Source organism: Phaethon aethereus, assembly GCF_964289735.1.
Source record: "Phaethon aethereus genome assembly, chromosome: 4".
Lineage (NCBI taxonomy): Eukaryota > Metazoa > Chordata > Aves > Phaethontiformes > Phaethontidae > Phaethon > Phaethon aethereus.
The window spans coordinates 83,693,136-83,716,232 of NC_138578.1; the positions used below are offsets into that span (position 1 = coordinate 83,693,136).

Consider the following 23,097-nt stretch of genomic DNA (forward strand, 5'->3'; position numbering starts at 1 on the left):
GTGACCCGTTTGCTTCACGAGCAGCATAAAGTGATTTACACCCTTGTTCCCTCCGGAGCAGGCAGCCCTGCCCTCCCTGTCCCTCTGCCGCAGCAAGGGCTTTTTCTTTCTTTCATAGGGCAGAGTTTCAGCCAGGATGCTAAGCTGCACCTTGGTGGAGATGCTGAAAATAGATTTCCCTTTTCCCCTCCTAAATCTGCATTTCCTCACCTGGGGTTACGGTACAGCGGTGGCTGGCTTTCGGGGGCATTACAGTACCGAGAAAAGAGCCCCTTTCTAAATTTCAGGTTAAATTATTTATTTCTAAATTTATTATAAATTATTATTAATTATTTATAATTTATGCTAAATTATTTAAGGAGAGGGGAAAGCAGTGGTAGGAGAGGGTTTTGTGGAGGCTGCCGAGCAATAACTGCCTTTGGTCGGAGCTGCAAAAGCAAGGAGGGTGCCAAGAGGCGTGAAATCCCCCGGTACGCTGGGTGAAGGTGCTGTCTGTAGAGGCTGGGTGCTGGCTTCGCCTACCCTTGCTGTGCCTTCACTGTGTCTGTTTGCTGTTTTCCAGGCCATCATCCATCCCGATACAAATGAGACCATCTTCATGCCTTTCCGAATGTCAGGTATAGTATGTCCCAATCGGGCAGTCATCAATTTTACTGGAAATTTGTACAAAATGTTTTGTTTTGGTTTGGTTTGTTTTGTTTTTCTCCCATGGTTGAATTGCATCTTGTAAACATTTAGACCAAGATCTGAAAGTAACTCAAATGCTGAAATCCCCTTTGTAATCAAGGGAAATTAGGATCCTAAATGCCTATGCGAGATCTAGTGCTTAATATTTTCCTTTCCTTCAGATACTTTAACGTGGACTCAAGCTATATTGCCTTTTCTGGCATTTTTGAGGTATCTGTCACTATAATGGGCATTTTAATTTTGTAGTAAAAAGCAAAGCTTGATGCCCAACCAGCAGCGTAGGGTTTTACCTCCAGGCGAGAACGGGATAAACCCTATTTTCCCATGTGCAGTGGTACCTAATAGCCATGGCATTGGGAGCCCAGGAAGGATCAGCTTGTCCGTGGCTTAACCAGGCTGCTTAATGACTAAATCCCTGCCGCCTCCTTCGGGGTGTCCCTCTGCCATGCACAGGCCCACAGCTACCTCTGCTGCGGCTTAAATAGCAGGTCTCTTGAGGATGCAAGTGCAGCCTTGGTCCTTTCCCAAAGGACCTATTTAAATAAATAAGACTTTTTCCATATTTTGGGGGGGAACATCTTCACCTGAATACTGGGCACAGGGGAAAAATAACAGGGTTGATGGGGTTTGTTCTCTAGTTTTTTGAAGAAGGATGATGTTGAGGATGAAGCGGAGGGGAGAGAAGCCAGGATCCACTGCTTTGCTGCCTTCTTCTGTGGTTGTTTTTTTTTTTTTTTTAATTTTTCTTCCTCTCAAGTCTTTGCCCTTTCTGACTGTAAATTGGATCCATGAGGCTTAATTCAGTAATATTGGTAAAATGCTCTGAGACCTTCTAGTGGCAGTCATAAAGATGAATTATAATTAGCACAAAAATTGGCAGACTTAGCAGGGGAAAAATGTGAAGCATTTGATTTTTGTGGTGCTCAATAAGACTTGGGGTAAAAGCTTATCTCTAATATAGAGAGCTTTAAGTTATACCTATGATTAAAATAGTCCCCCTCTCCTTCATGATGCAAACTTGCTTTCTTCAGCTTGTACCCTGCTCCTTTTTCTACTGACCTGGAAATAAATGAACTGTCCTGATATAAAATCGCTAGCGGAGAGTTTAATAAAGTAGCTGGAGAAAGAATGAGGTCTCACTGATGGTGGCATGATCCTGCTCCTTTACTGGCGTGGGCTCTGCAGCTCGTTAGATGGATTCATGAGTGTCTCCAGCATGCTATCCTGGTGGGACCAGGCTCAACAAGAGGGGAAGGGGTGCAGAAAGCTGGAGAGTTTTCTCCTGGGTTAGCGAGGGTAGGTTGTGGGAGGGTCTGATGAGCAACAGAGCTGGCACAAGGGAGGGAACAGATTGCGTGACTGAGCCTGGGAAGGGGGGCAGGATCTCCCCCTTTCCATGGCAGCAAGCCACTAGGTCAGCTCGGTTAGCAGCACCACGGCCGCATCCAGCTCCTCCTGGTCCGGCCCAGGCAGCTCCTGGGCTGAGCTGTCATCCCTTCCCTTCTGCTGATCTGAGTTTTTGCTGGCTGCCTAGCCCAGCTCAACAGCACGATGGCCTCTGAAGTGCTAATACCACGTACTGGCACAGACTGGGTTTAGTGGAGTAAGCTTTAGGGTCTAGATGTTATAAGTTTCAGGGAAACTCTTAGACCACAACCCAAGAAAAGCAAAAAGAGGATGGGAAGGAGACTGGGCAGAAATCAGGAGGCTGCTCTAGTTGATGCTTCGTGCATCAGGTGTAGGTCCACAGACATCCCCGTGGTGGTACGGAGCTGGTGGAAGTGAGTGCAGCCCGTCGTGCCAGGCGTGGCTTCTACCCTAAACTGATAGATATCTTAGATGTGACTTTTTTCCCACGCCAAAACTGTGTATTAAAATGGCTAAATCTTTTTTTTTTTTTTTTTAATAGGTTACATTCCCTTTGGAACACCCATCGTAAGTATTTTAACATTTCTCCCCTCTTTGTTTGCGAGTACCGAGAAATGCATTTTTTTAGCACTCGCAGGCAGTTCTCCAAATTCCACCTTCCCTCCTCGCCACACGTTCACACGGGGTTCCCACCTTTCCCATCGCACGTTAGCAAGGGCTCCGTTGTGTAAACCCTGCCCTACGGACGTTGTGCTCAAGGTTATTTATCTATTGCACATCCTTTGCCCAGCCCCCGACAAAATCTTCAGCTTTATCTTTCCCTTCTGGAAAGGGAAGACCGAGATGAGCTCATTGCCTGCAAAATGCAACTTCTGCAACTCTCAGATTTCATCTCTGGACACTTTTTTTTTTTTTTTTTCATTTGCATGTTTTACAAGTCGCTTCCCAAACGTGACGAGCTACAGCACGGCGAGGCCGGTGTCATGCGCTCTCGTCTTGATTAATTAAAATGGCAAGTGCTTTCCGTGAGGTTATTGCTAAGGGTGTTTTTAGTTTGTACTTTATACTGTGAAATTTGTAAGCATTTGGGTGCTCTCGATAGCAAAAACCAGAAGGGAGCTAATTCTGTCTGTCTTCCTAACGCGGAAACCTCAGCTCATCTTCAGGAACAGGAACAATTAATTAACCCCATTTTATGAATGGGGAAACTGAGGCACGCAGTTTTGCCCAAAATCACCCGAAGTTGGTGCCAGAAGGTAGTTGGTCCTCCCAGCTGCCAGCTCTCAGCTCAGCTTATTAGATCACGCATATTAAAATGGTTGAAAGAGCAAAATCTGCTAAATTTAATCTTCCTAAACCCAGTGGACCGTGGCATAGTACTTGCCTAAAGGTAACGATCCTTTCCCAAACGGCGATAGCGAGGTTACTAGCACCTAAAAGCAGAAATCATCACGGCTGTTACTATTTGTTGTCGTGCGTAAGGGTTTGGTGGTAGCTTTGTATGGGGCATTTTAAAAGAAAAGGTTAAACAAAAATGAGTTAACGATCAAATTGACAATGAAATCGGCCCAAATCCAGAGCTGTCAGAGGAGCCGAGAGCTGTCAGATGAGCCCAATTTCACTAGCTGTAAAGGATAAACTGGAACCTCTTGTCATTTAAAAAAAAAAAAAAAAAAACCCCAAACGTTTCAAATGTTAAAATTAAAATGTAACATTTATGCCAATCGATCTGTGAAATTTAGTGACAAAATTGGCAGCCTGCTCTAGCATAAAAACAGTTTGAGTCTTGCATTTCACATAGGGGGATGGGATTTCCTCAAGAGAGACTTCGTGTGCCTGCGGTGGGCTCGGGCTGAGCCAGCGCGGCTGCGCTCGCCCGCAGAGCGCTGCCGGCGTGCCCTTGCGCCCGTGCCGATTGTCCCGGTGTTCAGGGAGTCAGTTAAACACCCTGCATAGATTCCGGCGGAGACCTGATCCATTATCTGTTAACAGGTTTACTGCCTATCAGTCAATACACGATGCTGCCTGTATACCTGTGGGGTTTCCCCCCTGTCCCCCATAGCTAATAAAAAATAATTCGGTATGGTTTAGTTCATTGTGAAAATGATTAAGGTCTTGCTGAAAAGAATTGTTTCTTTTCTGGCCGAAGCAGCTACTCCCCTGACACAACCAAATCCTGTGGCTGTTTATTCCTTCCCCAAGTTGCAATCGTTCGCTTTTCTTTTTAGCCTCCATCCTTTCTGTGCTCAGGCTTATGGTTCCACCGCAGAATCGGATGGAGTGGCAGAGTGAGGACAGGATGGAGGATATGTAAGTGTAGGGAGAATTTGTGTTTGCCCACCTCGATTTCATCCCAGGAGGGAGCAAATCCAGCCGCTGGGGCTATCTCCCTCCGCTGTAGGGGCGAGATGTGCAGGGCGGCTGCTTTACCCCGCGTTTGTGTTTGTAGCCGAGGATGAAAGGCTCCAAGGAGGAAGATTTATCTGCGTTTAGGAAATTCAGCCTAAGACGCGGGCAGCGAAGGTGGAGCCGAAGGCGTGCTGCTGTTCCCAGCAGCCACCCACAGCTTTAAGCACCATTTTTTCCCCCAGCTATTTAAAAAGGGGGAGGGTGGAGGTCTTGTTGAGGTTTCGAAGCGCATCGAGGAGACCCTGGTGTCAGCATGGGCTCGCAGATGACTCTTGCTGCCGAACGAGGCAGGACGTGGGGCTTGCAAGAGGAGAACTCGTAGTGCAAGCGCCGCTGCGAGGCTGCTCAGAGACGACAGATGACCGAGCGGTGGCTTTAGCCCTGGCTTTGGGGCCACAAAGGGCCGGTTCACACCTGATAGGCAATTAAATTTTGTAGCTGGTACTTTTAGAAGCTTTTTTTATTTTGTTTTCCTTCTTAGTTATTTTTTCCCCTGAAAGTAATTAAAAGTGAAACTGTACATTTCTTGACAGACTCTTGCACATATGGAGAGTTTGCATTTAAACGTGCCTCTTTCAGTCATACAGATTTTGGGTGCTCTTTTTTATTTATTTATTTTCCTCTCTTATTTTTCTCGGCGCTCAGCTTCAGCTGACAATGTAAGTAGTTGCCTGCAGTCTTCCCTCTCCTCCAGAGCCTCATTAGCCCACTGGCTTCAGGGGTGTAAGTCAGTCCTGGGGTGAGGAGGTTCATCGCCTGTTGAATTCGTTTGGCTAAGACCGGCAACGGAGTAATTAATGACAAGATGCGCATATTGAATGGAAGCCGTAAATTAGTGTAACTTGCACAGATTGGCGCTCGGCCAGTGTACGAAGTAGCTATAACTTCACGAAAGGCTGTAGGAGGAAAAGCTGGAGGAGGAGGGGGAGAAAGGAAAGAAGATGTAAATGAAAGCAGGCCTCCCCACCCTATTACCCTTTTGTTTGTTGTTATTTCTCTCTTATGTCCTTAAGCGTAGAAGTTGCCTCCTCTTCAACTGATGCTGCTGCAGATGTGCAGAGTCGGGTTTAGCTTGTCCCTCCTTGCAGCAGCTCTCCCTGCTCTAATGGGGAAGTTTTCTTTCTTCTCAGCTTCTTAAGAATAAATGTCAAGAAAATGGTGCAGGAGATGGTCTGAGTTTGTTAACGAACTCACAGCCTTCTTGCCCAGATGCCTCGGAGATGTTTCAGTTCACATGAGTGTCCTGAAAATAAATGTATTTGGAATTAAAGGGGGTTGTTCAGTCTTTATACCCTTAACAAAGATGTGAGTGTGATTTTGCAACAAGCAGCTCATCTTCTTCAGAAACTATCAGGCCTTTCAGGTGCAGGAGGGGAGAAGATGGCAATGATGTTAGGAAGTATCTCATCTTAACTGTTTCTTACCCAGGAACTCATCTTCCTGTCCGTGTTTGTTGGGTGTATCACTGAGAGTCCCCTTGCTTTGCGTCCCTTTCCTCTTCTTCAGCTTCTTACGCTTTCAGAGGAAAGATTGCCATAAACCAAGGTAGGGAGGAGTCTGGCAGTGCTGCCTTGTGGGTGAGAGACGGGGCCTTTAAAGACCTGTGGAGGGCGTGCCGATGTGCTATGTTGAAACGTGTCCCAGGGATGCTCTCAGGACTGCGTAGGCGACGTACACGTGTGCAGCCTTGGGTGCTGCGGTGGGTGACCTCGCAAAGCCTGTGGCATCACACTTTCACACGGCAGCGGGCAGCATCTGGCCAGTTGTGCTGGGACAGGCTGCCGTAAGCCTCTGGGAGACAGCGGTCGTCAGCCAGAGCCCATAACACAAGCAGGAGTTTTCACAGCTCGGAGTATGACACATAGACAATTCTCTTCTCTTAAAACAAAATTTAGGCTCCCAAGCAGGAGCACATGTGCTTCCAGGTGGCACTCCTGTCTTCAGATGTTCAAATTTGACTTCTTTCTTGTGCTTGAAACAGCAAATGAGCCAAAGGAAAATAAGAAAACCCTCTTCACTACCAATAGTAACAACTTTGAACTCTTGCATTCACACAATGTTTGAGTTATACTCCGGAAAGTATTGATTATTTTTTAATGAACTAATCTTTGGACGGTATCTGCTGACAGACTCTTTTTGAGGTGTGTTGCAAGCAATAATTAAAGATGCAAAGCTTTCACAGGCAGCTACGTTACTCAGTTTCACCACTGGAAAATTGAGAGATGATAGGCTGAAGGGAAGTTCCATAACTACAATGAAATAAAGCCGTAAATAAAGATAATTTATTCAAGTCATTAGAAATAAGCTTGCTGTCTGCTCGCCTGGAAGAACACTGAGATCAAACCAACAATGCATTTGCTAATGAGAAAAATCTCTTCTCTTGCAGGTTGTTGGTCTTCTCTTGCCCAACCAGACGCTGGCATCCACTGTGTTTTGGCAGGTAACGCTCGTCTGCCGCCATGCACTGCATGGGTGGAGAACGTGATGGAAGGGAAAGCAACAGTTGACTTGTGTCTAGAGGACGAACTGAGGCACATGACTTTTCTGCACTGACAATGCTTTAGTTACTGGGGAGATGATGTGGCTGGATATAATCAGGGAAAGGTTTGGTAGGTCAGGAATCGGCTGTAAGCAAACTACTGGGTTGCTTTCCAGCACCCGGCAATTTATGCCATCGCAAGGGAGATGCGAAATAGCCTGCGATCTCAAAATCAGCTTTTTGGACCCATTTTGTACAGGTAAATGACTACACAGTGTGTACTTCCATGAAAATGTTCCTTAAGATCAAACATCTGCTGCTTTGAAGACACCCTGTCAAGTAGTTGGGATCTTCCTTGGTGAATTCCTGTTGGAAGTAGAACATGTGCGCAGGGCTGGGGGCACGGGGGGGCCCCGTGCCCAGGAATGTCGGGAATAGCTCTGCGTTGCAAAGGCAAAGACCTCTGTGATCAGTATGCTACAGGAGCTTTGGGGAAAAAAGTACGTGTGTAGGGAGGTGTTGGTGTTATTTCCCATGAAAATTCTGGGAATTAAGAGTAAGGGGAGGAAGTGTGCACATGAATGAGTTATATCCATAGTAAACACACCACTTAAGTATAATTTCAGCACTAACTTAAATGAAAGAACAAGTTATTTTCAGACTTACTTTTAGTTGCGAATGCCTTTTTATTGTCTACAGTGCAAGTGATGATAGAGAATTATGCAGTTAAGAAATATCAAAGCAGAATGGGATCTGCCTAGTATGTTAGAAAGACTGCAGAACCGAGAATATATTGGTATGTGCCAGTAACTTGTGGTTTGGTTGTATTTAGCTTAAGTTGTGGCCATGTGGCTTTACACGCTGGGAGTGGGACAGTGGCTGGAGTCATCTAGAGCTCCTATTCCCACCATCACATTGTAGCTGGAAGAAGCTTTCGGCTTTAAAAGGGTGGAATCCTTTTAAAACTAGAAAGAATATTTCATACGCCGAACTGAAATGAACCGGCTCGAGGGAGGCTTTAGCAGGCAAGTTCGACAACTGAAGCCCACGTGGGCCACCGCCGCTTGACAAGTGGTTCTCAAACTCTTCCCTCCACCATTCGTGCTGACGGGATGGGCACATGGGTCACCCCTTTCTGAAAAATGCAAGTAGGAGGAATAGCAACCTAGAGAGGCATCGCCTAAAAAGCTCAGGAGGGTGTCAGGCAGCTGCCTGGGAAGACGATGGAGTCAAGAAACGGGTAGTGGGGAGGTCTTCAACCTAGAGACAGCTTAAACTCTAGATAAAGGACAAGTTGTCTGTCTACATCTCTCTGAAAAGGAGATTTATCCAAGTAAATAGCATAGGATTTAGGGACGATGAGTATTACTGCATTAACAAGCGCTAGGTCCTCTAGGAGCAGGCTTGTACTGGGAAGTAGATATTGCTGATGCCCAAAATGTACATGTCTCAGGTTAGCTCTAGCCTGGTCCTGTGGACCTGCTAATGTAGATGTGAGCTGTGGGGGTTAAAAAAACCCCCACATCTGGAAAATTGAGGCAGATTTGCAGCACATATTGGCAAGATGACTTTGTAATTATTATTTTTTATTTCAAGAAAACAAAAAAGTGGGGTTTGCTAGGTCTGAAGTTCCAGGTAGAGAGCTGGTCAGCAGGACAGACATGCTCTTGGGCGGTGGACTTGGCAGTGACTGGGCTGATCCCCATGTTTCAGTGCCTCGTTTCACTCTGTCTCTCCTCCCGTTATTCCCTCCCACACCTCAGTTCTGGCCACAGCTGGAGCAGAGTCCAGTTCTGACACGCTCTGAACTGGGAACGTGGTATTTTGGGAACAGAAACTACCATTTTCTTTATATTGCCAGCAGCTGCTGTGGGTAAAACCCTTTAGGAGCATGGTGCTACTCATCCCCAGCTGCTACCACACTGTTTTGGTGACAAATCCTGCTCCAAAACGTTGTGGAAAGAAATACCAGTTTAGTGGCATCCGCATCCCTAAGATGTTACATCTGCTCATCTCCTGTTCCTCAGCTGAAGCCTCCTGTGACCCTCAGTTTGAGAACCACAGAGGTTAATAAATGACGGACAAACTGGCTGCTGGGCTTACTGCTACGTCTTAACAGCAGTATGGGTTTAGTACTGGCGAAAATAAAGACTAGTAGCACCAAGGTGTTAGGTGGAGGTGGATTGGGCCAGGAGAGCAGTTGCACATCAACCGTACAGGGGAGCAGAGCCGCCCTCCGTGCACTGGGTGCCTTGGGATTTCTGTCCCTCGCTTCAAAGGGAGTTAGCGTAGACGTAGGGTATGCACAAGCCTTCGAAAAGAGGGAGCAAGTTGCGAGCAGGTCCGAAGGGAGATGAGTTATTGCGCCGCACTCCCACGTTTATCGATTTTTTTAGATTTTTTTTTCAAAGTTATGTTTATGCCTGTCTCTTCTTGTTTCCTCTTTAGTGGTTGAATCAGAGCCACAATGCGTGCGTCAACTATGCAAACCGCAACGCGACAAAGGTGAGGAGACCCAACATATGCAGCGCGTGCAGCGCGTTAGGTCTGTTTTGACACGGAAACATAAGTCTTGTCTCTTCACTGTTAATAGAAACTCCGGAGTTGGCACTGTGATGAATTTATAGATTGGCCATTCTACTGTGTAGACTTCCATTTTAAACCTCGGCTGCAAATGGCATGAGGATCTCAAAATCACTTGAGGCACATAAGTAACGCTCAGTGCTTTTGAGCTGAACCAGTATATAGTTCTAACTGGTATGAAATGGTTTAATTTGGTACATAAATGAGCACAAACCAAAATGGTATCTGAGTTTTTGGATAGCAGAAGGCGACTCCATGATCACACTGCTGTCTCCTAAGGACTTTATATGCTCTACCAGCAATAGTGCTGGGAAGTGGTGGGGCTGTTTCTGCTCTCTTCCATCACTTTAGCCTTCATTTATCCCATGTTGGGATGTGGGAAGCTCTAAACGGGAAGCTGAGTTGGAAACCATCCAGCTCATCGAGATAACATTTCAAAGACAAATATTTAATGTGGAGAGTTTGGGGTTCATCACTAGTGTATAAGAATGCTAATTTTGTGCCATTTGCTGGTTTTCATTCACATATTTCCTTTAAGCTGCTATTATTATAATTTTATGATGCCAATTAATTTTCTATTCCCTTTAACCTTGCTCGTGAGGCTACAATTTTCCTTGCTTTTGCCGCTGCTAGATGACAGACCATGTGTCACAGAACAATATGACAAAATTAAACCTGTCTCTGGTTTAAAACAAATAAAACGAAAACAAAACAAAAAAACTTGGTTGCATTTTAATAACCAGAAGTTTGTTTATTGAAAATATGTTTTGTTCTTCTTTCCAAAGCCTTCTCCGACATCCAAGTTCATCCAGGGCTACTTGGGAGCTGTCATAAGTGCTGTCTCAATAGCAGTGGGTAACGCTTTATATCTATATTTCACTACCAAGTAACTGCTCCCTTACAGTAGCACTGCAGTGCTTTTGAGATGTTTGTTTGGATTGCCAAGCGTGTTTATCTTTTAATTGACAGAATTCAGTCTACATAACCAGAAAATATTTTAACCATGAGGTGTCTCTGTCCATGCATGCCCAAATTATTCAACAGAAGGAGACTTCTACCACTGATGGCTTCCAGCAGATCCTGCACCGTGCACTGCCTGGGTCTCTGCACCGTGGCTTTGCTGCTGGGTGAACTCAGATTATCCACACGTGCATTAACTGGTGGTGCATTAGCCTAGTCTAAGTTAAAAGAGCGACTTTGAGGCTGCAGGGTGATGGTGCGACAGCTGACATGCTGAATAGAGTGAGGCTTTTGGAGATACTCCCTTGGAGCATCAGCTCCTTGAACTGAAAGAACCGCAGCACTCAGAACGACGTCTTTCACCTGTGGGCAGCGTTCAAGCTGGAAATGGTGTTGAAGTAATCTCTGAAGTAATCTGTAACAGAGGAGCTTTTAAAGTTGCTGAATTTGTGGTCTTGTGGTGCAGTCATCAGGCTTTTAAATACTTGGATTCCCCAGAAGCACAAGTTGATATCTTTAGCAGGGTCAGCTAGTTCCCAAGGAAGCAGGTACATTTTTCAGGAGCAACTTATGGAAGTTATTTCTTATGTTGGGTTTTCAAATAAGCCTCTGAAATGTATGGTTGTACATTTTCTACTGAAACATTAAAGATCCCATGACAGTTTGTCTTTTTTTTTCCTCTGGCCAAGACTTTCTTCCCTTTTCTCAAGCCACAGGCATCCTTTTCCAGGCATTTTTTCTGCAAACAGACTGTGCCATGGGAAGAGGTCAACACTCACCCTGCTCACCACGCCATTTGTACCCAGGTTGCCCAATTCACCTTCAGGGAAAAAGCTGCATGGGCTTGATTAGATGTCTTTACAAGGTAAAACATTTGTCTAGAGCAGGCTGTGGATCGTTAGGAAAACTATGGAGGTAGGAGCTCCTGGTTGGAAGCTGGCAGTGAGCGGTTTGGCACATCATGTCCACAGTGGGCAGCAGAAATTCTGCAGAAGGCATATCTCTGTGTTCTGCAGCTGCCAGACCGCTTTGCACCAGCGATAGCAAAGGGTGTAGAGTTGGTGAAGTGCCTTGCAGTTTTGAGTGGAAGCTGTGCATTTTATTGGATATGCTTCTGCTTGGTAGTTTTCCATAGTGCTGGCTTGGCTTGCTCGCTGGTTGCCGCACTGCTGCTCTGTGTTATCCCCTCACTGCAGAATTAACCAGCCTTGTCTTGGTGTGAGCTCCCACACTTCATAACCCCATGAAGATGGGTCCACACCAGCTCCACGCTTTTGCAGCGGAAGTACAGTCTTGAGTCCCCATCCCACCAACCTCAGCGCTTCCATTAGCAGCCATTGTCTGCCCACTGTTTCCTGGTGTAGCATGGAGAGCGTGACTGTCCTCACTGGTCCTTAGTTCAGAATTTTTTCCACCTTGTGAATTAGCAAAGCAAAGCTCTCCAGCTTGATGTACTGCTGCCACTCACAATCTGCCTTCCAACCCCCAGTGCGGCTACAGCAGAGGGATGATGACTGGTTCCACCTTGTTGGCGTTAATGCTCCTCTCCATTTTGGCAACAGAGGCAGATAAAGGCCAGGAGACACGGAGAAGTGATGTTTGCAGTTTTGCTACCCTGAGAAGCTGACGGGCTTTGGTAAGGAAACTGCTTGGGTGACGAGCAGAGATGTCAATCTTGGGACAGCTGATGCAGGTCTTTAAACTCTCTGGTAGCTCCTAGGCTGACTGCAAAGGAGCTAAAGCAGAATGATAGGTTTAGAGTGCAGAAGGGATCATCAGTGGTGCTGTGAGAAACACTCTTCTCTGAGCAATGTGAAAAACTACACCAGGATTTGTAGATAAAAGAAATTAGAGTAAACCACCAGTGAAACCAGCAGTACACCAGGTGGCTGTCACCGCTGGTGACATGGGGGTGGCTCATCAGACTGCTGGTGGTAGATCAGCTCTTCATCCCGTGGTGGTCTATGCCTCCGTTAGTTGTACCGTTTACTCCCTGGTGGTGAAGGAGCTGGTGGTCTGTACAGAGCGACAAGCTTTGAACCAATGCAGAAGAGCTGAAACGATGCTGAGATTTATCTGTCCACATAACTTGTAGGTGCATCTCCAGCACGAGCCCCAGTGCCTGGTTGTCTTGCACACCTTGGCTATCCATCACGGGGACAGTTTTAAAAGCACCATGAGGGAAGATGATGCCACAGTATTCTGTACTTACAGCATTTCAAGCTTGTGCAAGAGGAAGTCTTCCTTCAGTGGTGTGGATGCCGAGACGGTGTTGCTGCCTTCTTGTGTAAGTGCCACGGTGACTCCACCAGACTGGGCTTCCACTGGGATGCCCTCAGCGTGTGCAAAGAGTGCCATGAGCTCTGCAATAGCAGTGGTTTTGTAGCTCTGGTGCTCCGAGGGCCAGAATATGGTTACGGGGAGGCAGGAGCTTTCCCTTAGATCCATCGATGTGGTTGGGGGAGCAGGGAGGGCAGCAGCCTTCATGGATACCGTCTCCTTCCTGATGTTGGAAGGAGGTCTGCTTCCAAAGTGGAGCGTGCTGTGGCACATCAGGTGTGCAAAAACGTGATGAGGTCGCTGTGCACCGATGTCCCCGTGTAGACGAGCTGTTGGGGACCCTACCGATGTGTGTGTTACCACAGAGTAGCTTGTGTCCCGATATCCGTAGCACCACTTATTGCATGCTCAATTCCTGATGTACAGCAGCCTAGAGAAAATCCTGCAGGGCAGGGAGTGATTTTTATATTGTAAATATCTGGATTAACAACCAGCATCTCCTCGAGCAGTTGTTTGTGGTTTGTTTTTTTTTTTTAAACGATGATGACAAATAATATAGGAACAGCCCTGAGGTTCATTACGTTGGATTGTAAGGCCTCAGCCCTCATTAACTGATCTCTGCTGTCAGTTAGCAACAAATCACCTCCCAGTGTGAGCCCATTAGGACCAGATGACCTGAAAACAAGTGCCACTGCCTCCAGTGGTCTGCTGAGACCCGGTATTAATTAAAGCGAACCCCTTCCATGTTTGCAGTTGGCAAGCGACGCGGGGAGAAGGCTCATGAAATGACAGATCAGTTGACTTGTGATTGTGCTTCCCATCGTCTTCACCCTCCGTGTCTTTATCTAATGAGAGGGACAAACAAATTGCTTTCTCATGGGTATAGAGGAGCAGATTTTGACTTTATGCTTCTTGCAATTAAACTAGAAGTCTTAGCAAATCTTTGCAAATAACCTGATTCTTTTCCCAGAGAGAGAGTAACTGCTGTCAGGGAGGTGACGCTTCTCTCTTAGATCCAGTGCTACATCTGGATGAGTTTTTTGAGGAATCAATCTTCTGTTTTTCAATGTTTTTCAATATTTCATTTTTTTCCCCCCAATATTCCTTTTTTTCCCCACCTACTCCCAGCTCAACAGAGTTCACAGCGTAGCTTCAGGCAAGGAAAGCTATGCCAGGTCCAGAATTTTATCTCTTCTTCAGTGCAGTACTCAGGCGAAACAATCACTTGAATTAAGGCTAGCAAAGACAGCGGAAGGTATAATTTTAAGACTGAGCATGGGAAAAGAGGTGAAAAGGCTGATATAACAGATCTCTTCCATCTCTAACTTCTTACGTGACACTTCTACCCCATCTCTGCCACCAGGTACGTGTCAAGACCTGGGCTATCCGCTCTGCGCGAGCGTGCGACATCTCCGAGCTTCGCTTGTGGCAGACAATATGTTTAGAGGAGTCTGATTACCGTTAAGTAACCTAGATTTCTGTTTCTCCTTCTGTGATTGTAGTTTATTTTTATCATGTTCTGCATACGGCAGCCTCCTTCCTGCCTTTTCTTTTGATTGTTCTCGTTTTTCTGCTTTTCCGAACACTGAGCGGTAATTGTCTTGTGTTTTTTTTAAACAATTGAGTGGATTCCTGTGATTAGGCCTTATTTTCTGATATCTGGCTGCTGTTCATGATGGTGGTGTACGAAGCGCAATTAATACCAGCTGGTTTTCCTAAGCAAGGCAAACAAAGGCAGAGAGTAGTAAAAAGACTCAAGAAAGACCAAGCATATTTTAAATGTGGTTTTTTTTTCTCCCCCCAAATATTCTAGCGCCAAGAGCTATACTGATCAGAGGGCTTGTAATTATACAGAAAACCTTCCCAGCAGACGCACACACACACACTCTTGCTCTCTGCTAATTTTATCATGCTTTTAAAAGGTTAAAAAAGCTATGTAAGCAAAACTAATTTTATTGTTAATAACTGTTTTTTAAATATTTTATACGTAGGTTTCTTAATTTCAGATCCAAACTCAGTTTGCTGCTGCATTGCAGATCCCTTTTGCTTCTGACTCAGCCCTGTGGCCTTAAACTGTTACTTCAGTTTGAGGTCAGAAGTAATTCCTGTCGCTGCAATTAAATGCCTGCAAATTAAACCAGATTGGGACAGCAGCTGTGAGCAGCCGCTCTGGTTCCTGGGTTGTCACTGGTGCTGAGACCAGCAGAGACCGGTGGTGTTAGCCCAGGGGTTGCCTGACCTGGAGCCCATGGTGGTGAGTCGTTGAGTTTCTCCATACGCCTCCTTGAAGCGTCTGCCAGCAGTGGTGTTACTGCCGTTGGTTTCCGTAGCCTTTGGATCACAGCTTTATGCATCAGGTTTTTAATTTCTGCAATCACGGCTTCAGGTTCTGCCAAGACCGGCTCCAAATCTTGCTCCTTGTGATACTGAAGACCCCGTGCAGGCTCTCCAAGGGGTTTCTCTCTTCTGCCAATGCCATTTGGCCACGTCTCTGACGTCTCCCAGTTAAGTAGTGTATTGTCACTCAGCTTGGTGCCCAGGTCATTACCTTGTTGTCCATCTGTTGTCCACTCCATGTACCCTGGAGGTACCACGTACATCGGTACTGCTGGCATTGTCCTCCCCTGTTGACAGGATGGGCTCTAATTAGACCGCAGCAAGCCTGGCAGGCATACAGAGTGTGTTTTTTATGTATATAGTTGTATGTAACTTAACCAGGGAATGTCTATCATGACTGCCTAGGCACGATGGCATGGAGCTTCCCACTTGTGATAGAGGTTTGATTCTCCCCCGATGAAAGGGGAAGCAAAAACATGTGAGAGATCAGGCACCTCTTAAGTGGAGAGATGGTGGGGTTTTCCCCAGTTAATAAGGTAGCCAGGCTCCCTCCTTCCCCTTTCAAATATATCAGGGTTTGTAACTTCTTAGAAGGTTTTTATTAAGTGCAAGTTTGGGATTTATGGTCTTGTCAGTACAGAGACAAATAAATACGTTGTTCTCACTTAGCAACCTGAGCTAAATTCTGACAAAAGTAGGTGTTTTGTCTTCTTTTGTATAAAAGATAGAGATGCAATGTCCTGTAACCATGACTGCCAGCCAGGCTGTATATTTTGTAGTGATCTTATATATATAAAAGTAAATATAAGTATATATCCTTATATACTTAAAATGTGCATGCCTAGGACTTGAATGTTTCCTTTTGGCTTACCTTACTGGGTAACCTTGGGTAAAAAAAATCAGGTGATTAATGCCATTAATAAATTTGGTGCTATCAGCTACTAATGACTCACCTTGGAGTCACTGCTGGTCGCGGCATACAGGAGGGTGTTTAAAGTGTCTCTTTACAGGCAGATCCAGGTCTTTCCATTTGAAAAGTGCCTCCTTGTGCCCTGACCCTAAATCCTGACTCCGGGCAAACCAGTGGAGGTAGGGAACCAGCGCCAGTATGGTTTAGTGATGCTCTGGCTTACTTATGGTTCTTTCACAAACTGTGAAAGTATATGGAGTTAAAGTTGACTATGTATAGAAACAAAGTAGGCTAAAACTGGAGGGAAACAAGCCAGTTTTAATGACCCAATCTGGTTTGCTGAGGTATCCCATGATACTTTTTTCCCCTTGGAAAACTGCAAGGGAAAAAAACCATTCCTACTAGTCTAGAGCTTTGCACAGATCATTTTTAGGACCCCTGACACTCTTGATCTTGGTTTGTGGGTTTGGATACGTTTTCATCCAGAGAACTGCTGCAGCAGTTGGAGATGTTACCTCCCTTCAGCTGCTTGTCACCCCTCCTGTCCCTGCAGTGGCTGTGCAGAAATGGAGTGTGCGAATGCTTCGTGGCTTTGCGCAAAGAAAAAGATGCCTTAGGTGAGTCTGTGGTGGCAACCAGCTGAGCCAAGGTGGAGGTTAGTCCCTCCAGCTGTTCCTGCCTACTTGCACACTGAAGGCGAATCCCCCCACGAGCCCACAACAGGATTTCAAAGAAGAAACCAGCAACAATCTGCTGAAGTTAAATGCAGCTAGATCACTTGGACAGGAGCAAAGGGCAGAGCTCTACAGTAGCCTCCAGCACGCTGTGTGGGAGCCCCTGCAGGTCTTTGGGGTGCCCCTGGGAGATTGGGCTGGGCGCTCAGCTCTATTGCATGGTTGGGAAACAGAGACAGAAGCTACATGACTTGGTGTCGGGACTGATGTAGGAAGCTCTTCAGCGCAGAAACTCAAACCTAGAGGCTCCAGGACTCACATCCCTCCTCCTCTCTGATGCAAATGTCTTAGTAAGTCATCCTGGGGCAACTTTCTTCTGTACAGAAGCATTGGTGATGTTATTTCCAAGAAAATACAGCTCGTTTGGGACACCTGTTACTGTAGGGTTTCTGCAGAGCTTCTGAATTCTTGAAACACTGCAATTTGTCTTTGAGATTTTTGGTTGTATTCCCATGGGTTTCTTAGATTATAATTCGTGCAGGAATCTCAGCCGCAGTCGGAACTGGTCAAGCACAGTGGTTACACAGGAATTATAACTCCTAAATTTTATATTTAGCTGTATCAGAAAAAAAAAAAAGTTGTGTAGGAGTCCAGTGTGGGTCTTAGAGATCAGATTAAAGCAGAGGCTGCTTCTGGACAAATGGACATTGCAAAAATGATAGTTTTAGACAAGCTGGATTTCCCTCCCAAAAGACTTAGCCTTTGCACAATCAAAATGTGCTTTGTCTTGAAAACATCCCTTACAACCAAAGGCATTCTCACGGCCGTGTAGGATTTCAGCAGAAAGATCTTACTTTTCTTATCCTAAGGAAGCTGAGAAGTGAAGACTGTTCAAGCCTAGGATTATGGCTGTAAAATAATACTGACATTGTAATGGTTGTGTCACAGTCGGCTTCGGCAATACCTGCCCTTGCAGCCCTGACTCCCACAGCTCAGCGAACGGTATCGCTGATACCATTTATAAGGGGTACGTTTGCTCCGTTACGCAGATTTGTAAATCTTCTGATGCCGGGGAGTGAGGATAATAAAAAGTTACATTTACGCCTCTGTCCTTTAAAACAAAGCCAGGTGATGGTTGAGGGTGTCTAATCAAAGCTAGAAGGAGAATGTAAGAACTTTAATTAGACAAATTAGAGTCAGGCTGGCTCATTACACTTACAAAATTCATGAGCACTGAAAAAATAGGATCTTGATTTTTGTTTTTTTCCCCATGTTCAGGAAGGGCAGGAGCCTGCTGGAGCAAGCTTTCAGTCTCGACTGCGTGCAGTTTGGGGCAGGGAGAGCATCCTTGCACGGGCAGCAACCCTGCTCCTTCCCATGCCGTCGGCGCTACTGGCCATGGGTTGTTCCTCCTTCCCAGCTCTCATTGCACACAACTCACACACGGATGCAATTTTTCACTCTCCTCTCTAGGTGGAGGCGCCCCTGCGGATTTTTCTAATCCCAGCTCCTTCTCCTTGATAATTGTTTGTGAGCCGTGTGGAGCGGCTGCATTGACAGCCTGTGAATTTGGTGTGATGCCTGTAATCAGCTCGTGAGACGGCATGGGAGGCCACCCACTGCCCTCAGGACTATCCGCCACTTAGGCCTGTCAAGAAACACTTAGAAACCAGAGGAAGTCGGTGCAAAGTAGGGCAAGGGATGGGAAGGGATGGAGCATGGCCGGGCACCTCCTCAGAGGTGAACCGTGGCGGGGAGCCAGGAGCAGGAGGAAAATCGCAGTAAATTGGAGGAGCTGGTGATAAACTGCTTAAAGTTTTTAAATGAAGCAGTGCTTGGCTCTAAAATCTGGATACCTGTGCTCAAAAGCTCCCATTCCTGCACCTCCTCTTCTCTAACGATTCACAGATCAGTCAAGATACCAGAAGACACCAGAAGAGAGTGGTATAATCACTCAGACTGGAAACCCAGCCCGGCGATTCCTTCATCGAGCCTGTAAATCGTTGGAGCTGTAGCAGCCATTTCCCAAAGGCACAGCCTTGAGCCTTTGGTGTAGTGGGGGCAAAGACATGGTATGCTCTGGGGAGGTGCACAGTGCCCATCACCCTGCCTCTGGGCTCAGGAATAGATGGCAACTGCTGGGTCCTTGCCAACTGCTGCCTTCCAAACTCCTTGTGCTTCTCTGCAGCGTTTTCTCTCTAGTTTCACTGGTGTGTCTTTGTTTCCAGCAAATTTGTTCTCATCCGTGCCCTTCTGCCCCAGCCCAGCCCCACAGCGCAAAGGTGCGGTGTTGCCTCTGTACAGGATCCAGATGCATGGAAAACTCCCATGTTGAAACAACAGCCTCTTGTCTTGGGCATGGGTCTCCACCATCTTCCTTTCTGCATCATCTGCCAAATCAAGTTTGTCTCATTACCAGCATTAATCTCCTCTCTTCTTGCTCATACCTCTCCTGCAATCTTGCTTCTTTCTCAGAGCTACACCATTTTCTTCCATTGAAGCATCCAACTGTGGGGCTACTGCAGTCATCGCTTCTGCAATCATCTTGGGTGTGACTCAAGTTTCCTCCTTTCCTTACTCTTGCTCCGCTCTAACTTCCCTCTCCACTTGGATTGTTATTGCTTTCCCTTCCCTTTTACTCTGCCATTCTGTTCTCCTTGACTTGGTAAAGCTCCAGTTGGTAAACAGCCCAGTTTTCCATCTCTCTGCCTCCATCTTCACCTCTCAGCCCTAATGAATGATTTTTTTCCTTCCTTATCCTAATGCTCTTTTCTTCAGTTCAGCTGTATGGGACTCATCGGATCCAATTAGCATTCTAATTGAGCAATCTGGTGGTTTGAGGGTTGAAGGATAAGCCTCTTTGGAGCCAGTCCCTCCTTCCAAATCGACTTTCTAGGTCACTTGGAGCAGCCAACTCCAACTGCAGTGGTTAGGGTTGCCCAAATGCTACTGGAACCTGGGAAAGTTGACTCCCTTAAATCGGTGGAGATTTCACCAACGCAGTTAATGAAGTCCAGAGAGCTGCTCAGCGATGTTTAGGTGGCATCATCTACCAACCAGTGTCCACCTTGCTTGCTGAACTCCTAATATTCCTTTATTTAATAAAAATTCCCTGTCCAAATTAAGTGAAGCTTAAGCTGCTTGACCTGCTGACATATTCACTGCTCTAGAACTGGTTTAAGAGGTGTAGGGTTAGACCTTTATCAAATGGCTTGGTCGTTGCAACTTCAGGCATTCAAAAGCCATCTCTCAGGCTTCAAAAATCTTAATAGTCATAAAGAAAAAAAACCCACAGGGATTAAAAAAAATTCCTGTGCTTTTAAAATTCATGTCTTGGTGGACATGAGGTCAGAATTTTTGAGGCAAGAAGGAAAAGAAAAGGAAACAGAAATCTTGGCTTATTATTACACAGTCACTCTGTGACAGTGTCTGATGGTACCAGACACTTCAGGTACGGCTTCAGGTGCAGCAACACCAGAGACTCTGTCCTTCTGCTGAGATAATGCTGTTGATGCTGAAAACAAAACTAGTAGCAAAATAAATAGCATGAATTCTTGGAGTTTGAAGATGAGGGAGGAAGGGCAGAGTGCTGCTGGAGGTGTAGTAGAGCCCTGAGTAAGGTTGCTCTCCCATTGACAGCATTTGGCCGGGGTTTGGTGTTGTGGGATGCTAGCAGCAGTTGTGGTGTGATGTTTCTCCCCATGCCCAGCTTCCCCTGGCTTGTCGGGGTGCTCGCTCAGCCAGACCGATGAAGTACTCTGGAAAGAAACCTCAAAAAGATAGGCAATGTGAAAAAGCTGGATTTGTCCCGTAATCTGGGTCACAGTCCAGGAATATCCTGAACCAGTACTGCACTGAAACCGGTACTGCACTGAAACCAGTACTGCACTGAAACCAGTACTGCAGATCCATGCCCAGAGCTCCCAGCTGCAAGGAGGAGCACTTGTCTTGCCTGCGTTGAGACATTTCCAGCGCAGAAGTCTTCATCTGAGCTGCACCCCTTTGCTAGTCAGCAGGGATGAACTGGCACCATTGGGGACATTTCACGTGAGCACTCATAAATGTCTGTCTTGGGAGGAGAACAAAACCCCTTAAAAAGGCTCATTTCTCTGTGCTGAGCTGCAAAGGGAGCCCGTAGGATGAGAGGAAGCAGCCTTAAGGTGCACCAGGGGAGGTTTGGATTGGATATTAGGAAAAATTTCTTCACTGAAAAGGTTTTTAAGCATCGGAACAGGCTGCCGAGGGAAGTGGTTGAGTCCCCATCCCTGGGAGTATTTAAAGGACATGTAGACATGGTGCTTAGGGACATGATTTAGTGGTGGGCTTGGCAGTGCTGGGTTAACGGTTGGACTCCGTGATCTTAAAGGTCTTTTCCAACATAAATGATTCTCTGAGTCTACGACGTTTGGTGTGATGAATCCCACTTGATTCTCTGTTACGTGTTTGTGCAACAACAGTGCTGTAGATCCCACATCTGTGACTCAGGCTGTAGGCAGGGTGGTGATGATGATGATAATAATAATAATACTCCTGCGGTTGTTTTCTTAGGGATGAATTTGCCTCGATAGTCAGTGTTCTTTGGCCAGCCCCTAGGAATTAAACTCATTAAGCTCTCCTTGTTGATGGCCCTTTTGCTGACAGTGATCTGAGGTTGAGGAGTACCTGCTCGTTGTTGGATGCTCTCCTTGACCTGTTTACCCTCATCCCACTTTGTGACCTGCAGGAAAGAGTTCACAGATTGGCTAAAGCAATTTCAAAACTGTAGAAAACAAACCCTCATTAGTTTCCTAAATCTAGTCCTCATGTTGGGAATTTGGGAGATTAGATTTAAATCTATAGCAACATTTAATTTCATATTCACAGCAGGGTGGTTGCTGTAAGTGGAGGAGCGAGTTCATCTGCAGCACCAAATTGAATCTGAAAGTAAAATGCTTTTATTACCGCTAGCCTCACAGCGGTGTCTCTCCGAGGCTTGGCTGCATCTTTTCTGTTTCAGAAGCTGCTGCTCTTCCACTTCATGGTCAAATCCTTCCATCAACATACAAGCAGAGGCCGGAAACCCAACAAAATTTGCCATCTACACAGATGTGCTGTATCCAGGCTATAAATACCTGAATCCATGGGGCAGCACCAGCAAAGCCAGGCTTAAGACTATCTTAGCTTTACTCTTCCTCAAAGCTCTTTCCTCAAAACTCTTTCCTCTCTTCTGCAAAGCCATCCATTTTAGACTGCTTTACAGTTTCTGGAAGCATTCAGATTTTGCAAATACACTTCCCAGAACTTGGAAAATGTAAAAAAAAAATAATCATTCAGTCATTTTCGAGAGGGAAGGAGATTAAGACAAAACCCTCATTCTTGCCCTGACTAAGAAGAACCACCATCGCTTTCTTGGGCTCAGGGCTAGACTCGCGGTGGCCAAGAAGAGGAGGAAGGGTTCCTGCTTGGGGTTGTGGTGAAAGCCTCGTGGGGCTCTGGAAATGCTCCCCGGGTTTTGAAAACCAGCACCGTGCTTATGCAGGGCTTACCTAGCAGTTGTGCTTCTCAACATCTTCCTCGCAGCCTCCAAAAAGACGAGATGCACTGTGGATGCATGTATAATGTAGCAGCTTGCAAAATATGTTCTCCCATGCTTTTCTTTTTCTCTTTTTTTTTTTTTTTTAAAAGCCCCCAAATCACTATTTGCTGGCAGGTTTTTGGCTTTGGCTGAATTTTTTTTTTAATTTTGCTGCATTTTTGGCTGAAAACTTTTTGGCCAGGCATTGCTAAAGACTTCCATTTTCGGCCTAAAATTCCCGGTTTGGGGCTGTTGGGTTTTGTTTGCATGTTTGGGTTTTTTTGGATGAAAAAGAGAAAATATTGTAGGGGAGAGTAATTTGAAGACAGAAGTCATTCCCTGCGAATAGGTTTGTTTAATTAATAACCCCAGTTCTGCTTGAAACAAATTTTGATGGAAATTCTCTGACTGTCACTATTATCCAACCACGCTGAAGCTGACGAGGCAGCGACTCTCCTCCGTGCTGTTTATATTAACATACGCAATGACTTAGATCCCTGCAAAATTGCGGAGAGCTCTGCATTATTCAAGTGTTGGAGGAGGCAACAAAAAAAATGATCCATGGTTATAATAAATGGCCTGCTATCTCTTGTTTCTATTAATAGCTCCTTTATAGCCCAAATGTTTACATTGGAGTGGGGTGGTGTAGTCTGCACAGACCCTGGGAGGAGGAATGAATTGTGTTGGGCCAACCACCACCACTGATATTTGGCTTTTTCCTATCCAGGTGAGGACCCCCAGCTCCAATGATTTTGTGCTGGGTGGGGAAAATGCCAGTGAACTGGGTAAAAATGCAGAAGGGGGCATTTCCAGAAGGCCAGGTTGGATGGAGCTTTGAGCAGCCTGGTCTGGAAGG

The 23,097-nt window shown here is 45.9% G+C and overlaps 1 protein-coding gene across 1 annotated transcript in view; it reads left to right on the forward strand.

Moving 5' to 3' along the window:
* The window catches only part of SFXN5 (sideroflexin 5), a gene marked incomplete at both ends in the record, with an annotated part of 102,266 nt that overhangs the window by 41,089 nt on the left and 38,080 nt on the right, over window positions 1–23,097 (forward strand). The window contains 5 exons of the mRNA XM_081999516.1: window positions 563–617; window positions 2,597–2,622; window positions 6,851–6,904; window positions 9,392–9,448; window positions 10,312–10,377. Coding sequence (XP_081855642.1) covers window positions 563–617; window positions 2,597–2,622; window positions 6,851–6,904; window positions 9,392–9,448; window positions 10,312–10,377 — 258 coding nt within the window. The remainder of the gene's footprint in view (window positions 1–562; window positions 618–2,596; window positions 2,623–6,850; window positions 6,905–9,391; window positions 9,449–10,311; window positions 10,378–23,097) is intronic.